This window comes from Phoxinus phoxinus, assembly GCF_949152265.1.
Source record: "Phoxinus phoxinus genome assembly, chromosome: 1".
Classification (NCBI taxonomy): Eukaryota; Metazoa; Chordata; class Actinopteri; order Cypriniformes; family Leuciscidae; genus Phoxinus; species Phoxinus phoxinus.
In genome coordinates, this window is record NC_136876.1 from 38,657,865 (window position 1) to 38,670,354 (window position 12,490).

The 12,490-nt window shown below is 43.9% G+C and overlaps 1 protein-coding gene across 1 annotated transcript in view; it reads right to left on the reverse strand.

Annotated features, from left to right (window-relative positions):
- ntn1b (netrin 1b) overlaps positions 1 to 12,490 on the reverse strand; it is a 70,319-nt gene that overhangs the window by 9,093 nt on the left and 48,736 nt on the right. The window contains exon 6 of the mRNA XM_079628523.1: positions 4,711 to 4,785. Coding sequence (XP_079484649.1) covers positions 4,711 to 4,785 — 75 coding nt within the window. The remainder of the gene's footprint in view (positions 1 to 4,710; positions 4,786 to 12,490) is intronic.

Genomic DNA, 12,490 nt, shown 5'->3' on the forward strand with positions numbered 1-12,490 from the left:
AAAAAGAGGAAGAGGCCCCTAGATTTGCCAGGTGTCCCGCTGGTTTTCTGTGTGTGCAGTCAGTGTGCTGGAACACGACCCGCACGCGGTACACAAGCCGAGCTCTAATCTAATTAGTGCGCCTGATTACCACACTGAAGCTCCTGCGAGCTCCCCGCTGGGACGCCCTACGCCCAGCCGCTTACGCCGGGGCACTGACTGCTGCCTCCGCCGTGTGTGTGTGGCAAAGCTAAGCAGCTCCATACACACACTGACACACACACACAGTTCTTTGATTCATTGTCATTCTGCCCCCACCCATGAGTAGGAGAACGCGACCCTTTCGGACCCGTCTCCGTAGCGACGCCGAACAAAAGCGGATCAACGGGGAGTATTTCTTTCTTTCTCGCCTCTCTGTCGGTCTCATTCGCCAGCGCTGGACAGATTTAAAACTTCACCAAGGCCAGGACTGAAATGTCGAGCTGGATGCAGCAGCACTAACACCAGTAGTGTAAATGTCCTGTGAGTTCTGGACAATTTGTACCTCTTTGATACAAGCATTCACTGCAATTTTACTGAGACTATGTCATTGCACAAGGTGGTCTGGTCGCTGGTCTGCCGTATGCTATATGAGCCCAGGTCTAAATTTTTCTAGAAAACCTTTTGTCCAACATCTTATGAGGTTGTAGAGTTCCCTCAAAATGTTCCTATGGGTTTTTAGAATGGGGTTTTTCAACTTATGAGTAAAATAAGGTCTGTGGTAACCTTAAGACGATGATACTTGGACGTTTTGTCTTACAACACTTTTTTTTATATAGTTTCCGATATGGGTGTGTAATTTATGTATAAAATTGCCGCCTTAAATTTTAAATACAATCCACTTATATGTTTAAGTAATTTTAACTTAAATTATATTAAACTGACTTTAAAAATTTGTTTAATCTTGATTAACATGAAAAAGTAGAAAATTGCTTAACTTATTTTGGTGAGTTAAAGGTACAATATGTATGAATTTTGTAATAAAATATCCCAAAATCACTTGCACCATGTGATACATTTCCTGCAGTTGTGTACTTACAATATCCCAAAAGTTCCCGATTTTTAATTTTCAGAGAATTTACAATTTTAAATAATTGGCCGTCCCAGAAAACCTGTTCACTTGTCGCCTGTCAATGACGTAATATCCGCGTTATCCCTGGTTAACGGCCGCTCATAGTACTGCCATAGTAACCATGGCGACAGACGTGGACAACTGCATTACGTCTAGCGGCACGCTCAAGCTGTTGTTATTTCGTTCAAACATTATAGACTATGGCAAGCAGACTTTGGGACAAAAGGAGAACTAAAACGGGGATCAATATCAGCGTGGCGTTTTCGAGATGCCAAGAGCTCCACATCCTTGAAAAACTTTGACTTGACAGAGCTCTTACATGTACTTTATTAGACAGGTGAGCAAATGTACATAAAACTAATCAATGTTATATAGTTCAACATGATGAAATGTTAGAATATGATCTGTATGTTATTCTAATGTTGATCTAGCTTACTGCTAGTCTCATACAGACAAACTAACAATATAAAATAGAATAGGACCCTAAACTAAAGTGTTACCGAAAAAATCATTGGGTCTCTCTCGCACATGGGGGCCGGTTGAACGGGGACACGCCATTAGCCCTTCCATACACCCCACCCAATGAGATTTATACTGCAGTCAGGACACTCGGCTTAGCCAATGTTACCTGTCCTATATAACATCAACATGATGAATGACTTCCCTAAGAGAGCAACCTCTGAGTATGAACACTTGTGGCTGAGAGTGAAAAACGAATGAAACTTAATATCACAGCCTGAACGATAGCAGCTACAGATGACCAGCAATGCCATTAATAGTTCGTTCTCTCTCTTTCTTTGCTTCATTCTATTGTTCCGTTAGTCTTTGTGGTTGCTGATTCAACCTGTGGATATGATTGATCTATATTAATATTATCTGCTTCGCCCCAGGAGATGGCTAAAAATGTTTTGGGAACCAATGTGATAGCAGAGAGGGATTGTAAATGAGTCATTTAAAAGTAATGAGAAGTACAGAGATCTTAATATAGATAAGGTGCTATATTAATGAGGAAATTGCACTTTAGATGGCCAGTGTGATTGGGATAAATTGGACATGTGTGGTTCTCTCTGTGTGTTTATAACCCTTATTCTGTGTGCAATAGCTTTAGCCGCAAATTCACATTTCAGTTTGTGCTAGATGCTGCAGACGTGCTGAGGCCTTCATATACGCTGGGGTCCAAAACTCTGAAACCACATTGACAATCTGGAATGTTTTTCATTTCAGGAAATAAACAAAGTTTTGCACATGAAAGCAAAGTTGCTTCTGCACTATTTCTAGGTCACTAATCAAATAAGCTAATTTGTGACAATGTGCATGCGAACGTCTTTGTGCAGATGTTTTGCTTTTCCACTGAAGCTTGAGATGCTCTTTGGATCATTTTCAAATCATGCTGGAGAACACGATCAGCAAGTTTTGCACCTTAATTCAACTTGAAACTTTCGATTTCAAATATATGCGCTCAGACGCAAGTCATTTATGATGTACAGTAGGATAAAAGAGCCATAATTCCTTCCGCAATTGCAGTAGCTTCCATTTTTATTAGATATTTTGCACCAATTTCCCAGGAAGTGATGATTTTGCTTTCTTGAACACATGGGATGGAAACACTGTGTTATTCACAAATTTTTAAAAGTAAAATTCTCAGCTTTGGATGGAAACTAATGTTTGTTTATCATTTTTCCGGTTCCAGTAAGGACAGAAAAAATGACTGCATTGCACCATTTTAGGACGTGTCTGTCTGTCTCTCTTCATTTTAGTTTTTATTTCTAGCTTGGCAGTGTTTTTTGCAGAGGCAGTGCAGTCCTCACTCTTGGACACCGCAAATCTCAGATGTGTTTCCAGACCTGAGGCCAGTAAGGAATGAGTTTATGATATCACACTGTGAAATCAAACATCTTTTCTTTTTCTCATCTCTGCGAACAGCCAGAGGACATGTGTGCAGACAAAGACAGATTCTGCCTCTACCGAATATGCAAGCAAGAGTCTTTATATTGGGCCCTGATAAAAGGTGAAGTATGACAAATATAGTTTGTATGTGCATTTATGAATTTAACAGACAATTGTATCCAGAGAAACGTAAAAAAAAAAAAATAGTAAAATAACATTCAAAATATACATTTTGCCAGTATAACTATATAGTAACTATATCAAAAGTTTGGAGTCAGTTAAATTTTTCTTTCAGAAAGTTATTCTTTTATCCAGAAAGCATTTATTAAATCGATCAAAGGTGACAGTAAAGTAATTTATAAATTATGTTACAAAAGATTTCTATTTTAAATAAAAGCTCTTCTTTCTAACGTTCTATATCAAAGAATCCAGAAAAAAAGGTGAAATGATTTTTACAAAAAATAACTTCCTATATAATAACAATTCTTGATCGTCAAATCATATTAGACTGATTTATGAAGGATCCTGTGACACTGAATACTGGAGTAATGATGCTTTGATCATAGGAATAAATAAAATTGTAAATGGTAATAATTGTTTTTACTGTATTTTTTTATTAAAGGTAGGGTAGGTCAGAATTGGTTAAAAAAAACTTTTATTCAAATTTGTTTAAACTGTCTTTATATACCAATGCATAATTAAAATGCAAGTACTCTGAAATAGAGAGTATAAAAAACCGAGTGACTCTAGTGTATTTAATCTTCAATAAACACAGCTCATTAATTAAATTCACTCCCACCTAAAAACGGGTGCGCGACTGCGCGCACGTGGGCAGAGCCAGTAATAGCGGCGGTAGTCATGGCGACGGAGAGTGACAGTCGCGCAAGCCAATCCTGTGATTCGTCCCGAATGGAAATAATGAGCTGTGTTTAATGAAGATTAAACGGTCTAGAGTCACTCGATTTTTATACTCTTTTTATCAGAGTACTTACATTTTAATTATGCATTGATATATATAGAAAGTTTAATCAAATTTGGTAAAAAGTTTTTATATAAATCCTACCTACCCTACCTTTAAATGAATGCAGCCTTGGTGAGCAGAAGAGACTTCTTTTAAAACATTAACAAATCTCGACCCCTTGTTCTACCAGTTGAGCTACATTGGTTTGCTATAGTTGGATAGAGTTTGAAATGTAGTGTATGTGGAGTTCTCTGTATTATTATTTTTCTCTGTAATCTGTTTCTCATGTGTGGTACTACAACTTTCACAAGAAGACGAAAAAAACTTGCATTGACCAGATTTTTAAGAATCTGTTGTGCCACTTAAAACCTACAACTACATTCTTGAACCTCTATAAGTCCTTTATTATATTAACTATATTAGTATTTAAACTTGTGAAATCTCTGCTTTGAACAGGAACCAGCTGTCCCCTTTGTCCTCTAGATGCTGCGAGGCAGTTTGAGCGTGTCCATCTGGAGCAACCTGCTGAGTTCACACGCTTTGATGCTATAACATAAACCTTTAGCCTCTGAATAAGCTGTCAGCGCTATGAGAGAGGGGGAACACATATATATATATATATATATATATATAGAGAGAGAGAGAGAGAGAGAGAGAGAGAGAGAGAGAGAGAGAGAGAGAGAGAGAGAGAATAGAATAGACCTAGAAGAGAAAGATGTCTAGTGACGTGAAGTGAAAAGACATCAGGCGTTTCTAAATAACAGCTACTTACCGAAATCTTTTTTGCAGTATTTTTTCATGGTGACCTTCATCTTGCCCTTGGGGCTCTTACAGTGGGAGTCACATTCTGAGGAAGATAGCAGACAGATAACTAGTGAAACACAGGTAAAATCTGCAGTGAGAAACAACTAAATTAGGTTTTCAGCTGTGTTTGCAGGTGGAGAAACATCTGCCATTTTCAACATATTTGGTACTTTCCCTGTAAAGCCTGACATATGAAATAATAATCAGAAAATTATATATATATATTTTTTTTTTCTCGATAGGAAGAGTTTATTGAATATTGAGACAAACTCTAAATTAAAAAAAGTATGCGTTTTTTTTTTTTTTTTTTGTATCACATTTCATACATCAGGCTTTTATGGCTCATTAAGTATGATATATGAGAATCTAAAGATAAAAAACACTTACGTTTTATTCAGAGGCCCAAACTGAGCAAAAATGTGCAACTTGCTGCAGTTGCTGATATTTATATTACCAAAAAGTAAGATGAAATTCTGATGGCTTGTAATGTAAATCAATCTTTATAACAGTATAAGAGACATAAAAGGCATATAAATATCAGTTTATGTTTTAGCCTAAATCTTCCAATAATAGATTTATTGGGGGGGGGGGGGGGGTTGAACTGCTTGAACTGCCACCTTAACGTGGTGGAGGGGTTTGAGTACCCGAATGACCCTAGGAGCTATGTTGTCCGGGGCTATATGCCCCTGGTAGGGTCTCCCAAGGCAAACAGGTCCTAGGCGACGGGTCAGACTAAGAGTAGTTCAAAAAACCCTTTATGAAGAAAATTAAAGCAAGGACCGTGACGTCGCCCGGTATGGCGCAGCCGGGGCCCCACCCTGGAGCCAGGCCCGGGGTTGGGGCTCGTATGCGAGCGCCTGGTGGTCGGGCCTCCCCCCACGGGGTCCGGCCGGGCTCAGCCCGAAGGAGCGACGTGGGGCCGCCTTCCCGTGGGCTCACCACCTGCAGGAGGGGCCGTAAGGGGCCGGTGCTTAGAGGATCGGGCGGCAGTCGAAGGCGGGGGCCTCGACAACCCGATCCCTGGACACGGAAACTAGCTCTAGGGACGTGGAACGTCACCTCGCTGGCGGGGAAGGAGCCTGAGATTGTGCGTGAGGTTGAGAGGTTCCAACTAGAGATAGTTGGAATCACCTCTACGCACGGCTTAGGCTCTGGAACCACACTCCTTGAGAGAGGATGGACTCTTCACCACTCTGGAGTTGCCCATGGTGAGAGGCGGCGGGCTGGTGTGGGTTTGCTCATAGCCCCCCAACTCAGCCGCCATGTGTTGGAGTTTACCCCGGTGAACGAGAGGGTCGTTTCCCTGCGCCTACGGGTTGGGGATAGGTCTCTCACTGTCGTGTGTGCCTACGGGCCAAACGGCAGTGTAGAGTACCCGGCCTTCTTGGAGTCTCTGGGAGGGGTGCTGGAAAGTGCTCCGACTGGAGACTCCGTCGTTCTACTGGGGGACTTCAACGCCCACGTGGGCAACGACAGTGTTACCTGGAGGGGCGTGATTGGGATGAACGGCCCCCCTGATCTGAACCCGAGCGGTGTTCAGTTATTGGACTTCTGTGCTAGTTACAGTTTGTCCATAACGAACACCATGTTCAAGCATAAGGGTGTCCATCAGTACACGTGGCACCAGGACACCCTAGGCCGTAGGTCGATGATCGACTTTGTGGTCGTTTCATCTGACCTGCGGCCGTATGTCTTGGACACTCGGGTAAAGAGAGGGGCGGAGCTGTCAACTGATCACCACCTGGTGGTGAGTTGGATCCGATGGCGGAAGAGGAAGCTGGACAGACTCGGCAGACCCAAGCGTACTGTAAGGGTCTGCTGGGAACGTTTGGCCGAGTCTCCTGTCAGAGAGATCTTCAACTCCCACCTCCGGCGGAGCTTCGACCGGATCCCGAGGGAGGCTGGAGATATTGAGTCCGAGTGGACCATGTTCTCTACCTCCATTGTCGAAGCGGCCACTCGGAGCTGTGGCCGTAAGGTCTCCGGTGCCTGTCGAGGCGGCAATCCCCGAACCCGGTGGTGGACACCGGAAGTAAGGGATGCCGTCAAGCTGAAGAAGGAGTCCTATCGGGCCTGGTTGGCTTGTGGGACTCCTGAGGCAGCTGACGGGTACCGGCAGGCCAAGCGAACTGCAGCCCGGGTGGTTGTGGAGGCAAAAACTCGGGCCTGGGAGGAGTTCGGAGAGGCCATGGAAAATGACTATCGGCTGGCCTCGAAGAGATTCTGGCAAACCGTCCGGCGACTCAGGAGAGGGAAGCAGTGCCCCACCAACGCTGTTTACAGTGGAGGTGGGCAGCTGTTGACCTCAACTGGGGATGTCGTCGGACGGTGGAAGGAATACTTCGAGGATCTCCTCAATCCCGCCGTCACGTCTTCCATTGAGGAAGCAGAGGCTGAGGGCTCGGAGGTTGACTCGTCCATCTCCCAAGCTGAAGTCACCGAGGTAGTCAAGAAACTCCTCGGTGGCAAGGCGCCGGGGGTGGATGAGATCCGCCCTGAGTACCTCAAGTCTCTGGATGTTGCGGGGCTGTCTTGGCTGACACGCCTCTGCAGCATCGCGTGGCGGTCGGGGACAGTACCTCTGGGATGGCAGACTGGGGTGGTGGTCCCTCTTTTTAAGAAGGGGGACCGGAGAGTGTGTTCCAACTACAGGGGGATCACACTTCTCAGCCTCCCCGGGAAAGTCTATGCTAGGGTACTGGAGAGGAGATTACGGCCGATAGTAGAACCTCGGATTCAGGAGGAACAGTGCGGTTTTCGTCCCGGCCGTGGAACACTGGACCAGCTCTATACCCTCTACAGGGTGCTGGAGGGTTCATGGGAGTTTGCCCAACCAATCCACATGTGTTTTGTGGATTTGGAGAAGGCATTCGACTGTGTCCCTCGAGGCGGCCTGTGGAGGGTGCTCCGGGAGTATGGGGTCCGGGGTCCTTTGCTAAGGGCTGTCCGGTCCCTATACGACCGGAGCAGGAGCTTGGTTCGCATTGCCGGCAGTAAGTCAGACTTCTTCCCGGTGCATGTTGGACTTCGGCAGGGCTGCCCTTTGTCGCCGGTTCTGTTCATAATATTTATGGACAGAATTTCTAGGCGCAGCCAGGGGCCGGAGGGTGTCAGGTTCGGGGACCACACGATTTCGTCTCTGCTCTTTGCGGATGATGTTGTCGTGTCGGCCCCTACAGACCAGGACCTTCAGCATGCACTGGGACGGTTTGCAGCCGAGTGTGAAGCGGCTGGGATGAGAATCAGCACCTCCAAATCCGAGGCCATGGTCCTCAGTCGGAAAAGGGTGGCTTGCTCACTTCAGGTTGGTGGAGAGTTCCTGCCTCAAGTGGAGGAGTTCAAGTATCTTGGGGTCTTGTTCACGAGTGAGGGAAGGATGGAACGGGAGATTGACAGACGGATCGGTGCAGCTTCCGCAGTAATGCGGTCGATGTACCGGTCTGTCGTGGTGAAGAAAGAGCTGAGCCGCAAGGCGAAGCTCTCGATTTACCGGTCAATCTACGTTCCTACTCTCACCTATGGTCATGAGCTTTGGGTCATGACCGAAAGGACAAGATCCCGGATACAGGCGGCCGAAATGAGCTTTCTCCGCAGGGTGGCTGGGCGATCCCTTAGAGATAGGGTGAGGAGCTCGGTCACTCGGGAGGAGCTCAGAGTAGAGCCGCTGCTCCTCCACATCGAGAGGGGTCAGCTGAGGTGGCTTGGGCATCTGTTCCGGATGCCTCCTGGACGCCTTCCCGGGAAGGTGTTCCGGGCACGTCCCACCGGGAGGAGACCCCGGGGAAGACCTAGGACACGCTGGAGAGACTATGTCTCTCGGCTGGCCTGGGAACGCCTCGGTGTCCCCCCGGAAGAGCTAGAGGAAGTGGCTAGGGAAAGGGAAGTCTGGGCATCTCTGCTTAGACTGCTGCCCCCGCGACCCGGCCCCGGATAAGCGGAAGAAGATGGATGGATGGATGGGGGGGGGGTGTAAAACATATTGCAATGCAATACAATTATGGTTGAGAGATGGACAAATAAACGTTCCTCAAAAGCCTGATGTATCAGTTTTTTATAGAAAATTATGAATTGATAATGTTGCTTCAGAAATTATTACTAACAATATAAAAAATTATTCTTATATTTACTTTATAAAAATCAATAAAGATTTCACAGAAAAAAAACACATGTACCACAATCTTAAGGGGGAAGTTTTTTGAATTATATTTAAAAAAGTATTTTACTCGCAGGTTTTCCAGCAAAGTTTTGATAATGTCGATAACGTAGAAGCCTTAGAAATTAGCTTATTAAATATGATACAGTAGGCTTTAGGGTGAAGTTATTGAAAATGGACTTGGCTGTGGCACTAATGTATTCATATATCATTGCATTAGATAACAAAATATCAAACCAAGTAGCATTTTTTTTTTTTTTTTCAAGAAAATAAATTTAATATGCTATTTCCGTTTTCAATACATGCACTAAAAGTAATCTCGGGACTCATTGGTTAAAAGTTACTACAAACGCATAATTTGTTTGTCAGTGCCACTTGTTTTGGATTATATTGTCTAATGCAATAGCATTCATGCACTTTTAAGTGCGACTCAAGTGTCCAGATGATTTTGGGGCTGCTGTATCCTTCATACATTTAAAGAGAGTTACGTTAGACCTAATTAAGACTTAATGGGTATTTAATCATTTAATCTTTTCTTCACTTAACCCAGTCATTTTCTCACCCTAATTATCAAGCGCCTCCCCATATCCCCCCCACTTACTCAGCAATGTCAGGGCAGGGGGTTCACAGGTCATTTAAACTTCATTCAGACACAGAACACCCCCGTCACAATGCCCACAATACCGAATCCTCATTTAAACGCAGCTTTCCACATATAAACCTCAGGGACGGCATCCAGCGCGCAATGATTTATAGCTCTAGCGCTCAGCGGATCTATTCGACACCACCATGGAGACCCGAACCCCACATTGAGCCCTCGGCGATGGAGTCGCTTCAACGCCAGGCAACTCTTGGACTAATACCAGAGTGTTAAAATGGCTCAGTTCTCCTGTTGCAAAACCGCAACCCGAGAGTCTCTCGTCGCAGCTACTTCACATAGCGCAATAACCTCGAGATTTCTGGTGGACTGGAAGAGATGGGAGCGAGAAGACCTTTCAGCTTTCGCCTGAATATGGACAAACTTCATTATTTTCTCCAGCCCTCTGTCCAATCCACCCTTTTCATGTCCCTTTATATTCCGTCTGAATGAGGTTACCTGGGCAACGGCGAAGCAGGAAAGAACCACCAACCCGAATATAAAAAAGTTTGAAGGGGAAAGTAAAAGGGGAGGGGGGCTAGAAGAGCGAGATGTCTGGCAGCTTTGGGGGGTGGTGGTAACACAAAAAGGTGGTGTGCAGAATTAGGATGTGAAGGACCGTGGGGGGAGAACTGGAGGCAGGGAGTGAGAAAGTGCAGAGAAGGGGGCGGAGTCGCAGAAAGTAAATGATTCTGACGAGTCCATATCAGCCACGCCTGATTTCCATGTTAATGTAATGAACGGGGCGGCTTTTGTGTGGCGATGGCCCTTGTCCGCCTCATCCTGCTTCTCTTTGATAAGACTGGGCGTCCATTAGGCAAGCAGCACAATGCCTGACGCTGCCCATTACACCCACGTCCCCCAAATAATGGACGTCCCCTGTGGAGGGACAAATGTCTGCTTAATAGAGTCCCTCAAGCACAACTGTGCTGCTCCACCAGAGCGTTCTTCACAGTAGCGTACAGCAGGACAGGTAAAGAGAAGAAAGACTTAGGTTTTGCCCTTTTGCCCTATATTGTATGTATATATGTATTAAGTATTAAAAGCATTAAGTATTAAGTATTAAAAGCAGTAAAAATCTTATTGACCCCAACATTTTTAACAGTAGCGTATATTATGATATAGCGATGTTTCATGTCTTATGTCTTATATTTTTTTGTTCTTTTTCCCCTCAGTTCTCTTTAGTGCTTTCAAAAATAAGTATGACTGAAAGCCTTACATATTAGCTGATATAAAAAGAGAAAAAATAAGTCCACTTACAAGGCCAGTGACAATGTGAATGCAAAGTGAACTGTTCTTTTTCACTTAGTTTACTCATTGGTGCGAGTTTAGTTATTTTAAAGGACGTTCAAGGTTTAATGCTTTGTACAATTGTACAGTTTCATGATGAAAATAATGGCTTGTGATGAACAGAGAATTTTAGACACTTACCAGCCAATTTTATTTTTTCAATGAATAATATAGTCACACTGACCACCACTACTGTGTCTGTTGCATGTGCGCTAACCGGGGAAATTGAAATACGCTTACTGAAACATCTCAGAGCCAGAAAGTGTTCAGCAGCTGAGTTTGGCTCCATGGGACGACTGCATGTCACGGGCGTTACTCCCACAGCGCCGACAGTGATAGGGCAGCTTGGGTAATTGAGTATGAATGAAAGTACAGGGGTGTATTTTCCCTCACGGCACAACGCTGCGAGAGTGTGACGGAAAAGCAAACGTGTTCAAATGAAGCATGTAATCAGATTAAGGTCCCAGCCAGTTTCGATGGTGACCGAGACAAAGCATGTAGAGAAGGAAAGCATTGGCTTATGTTGATATCACCAGATCATATGTGTGAAAGATCCACTAATACATTTTTCTGGCTCTGTTTTGGCAATCCAAGGTTTGCAGTACAGACACGAGAGGTAATTGTGTAATACTGACACAGGTAGCCGATAAACATAAATGGACATGAAATATTGATTTGTTTAGGAGTGGAATGAGAGACAAGCTACTGTAACAGCTACAGTATGTAGAGAATTTGTTGTTGAGACATACAAATATTTGTACCGCAGATTAATATACTATTATAATATTTAATAGAATTAATATGTGATTCACGTATTTAAGGGAACACTATGTAGCGTTTTTTTTTTTTTTTACGACAAAATGACAGAGCTTGTAATAAAACAAGAATCAACATTGACTTTGCTTTTTGGTGATGACGAGAACTGAGGGGTTTGAAATGTTGTAAAAGTGACACAGAGATGGTGTTTTTATTACTCAACAGGTGAGTAAGGTATTTATTATAACAGATAAATTTCCATATGTAGATTGTTGTGCCATTTATTGTAAAGCATTATCTATTGTGAATGGTCAATTTGTTTTTCCTGCATAGAGAATTATGAGGCGGCCGCCTCCGTCAAATTTCAGGCCGCCTCCGGCTCTCGACAAATCTCGGATAGACAGTCACATGCTCAGATACACTTTTTACACCGTGACGGTTAAGTTGCGAGTTCCCAGCCTGTGTCCATTCTCAAACCGTATAGTTTGCCAATAGTGGTGCGCGGATCATAATCCGTGGGTCAAGTAATAAAAACATAACGTTACAGTTAATCGAGGGTGGATGACAGATAAATCATTATAATGTAATAAAGACACGGATCTCTCATCACGTTAAAACGCAATGAACCTGCGTCACTCTTTTACTTTCGTTTTCAACAACGTAATTCTCTTCAGGGAAAACCAATCAAGGAAAACATATCAGGGCTCGACAATAACGCTTGTCCGGGACACGTCTGTTTTTTTTTATGGGGCAAGTGAAAAAAAATTGTACTTGCCAGACCGGACAAATGCCCCGATTTATTTCATTTAATGTATATTGCGATTGATAGCCTATAGTTGATAATAATATACTGATGGTAACAAAGTTGCACTGTTTCAATTTGAAATGAAAGATGGAGCATACATTTAATAA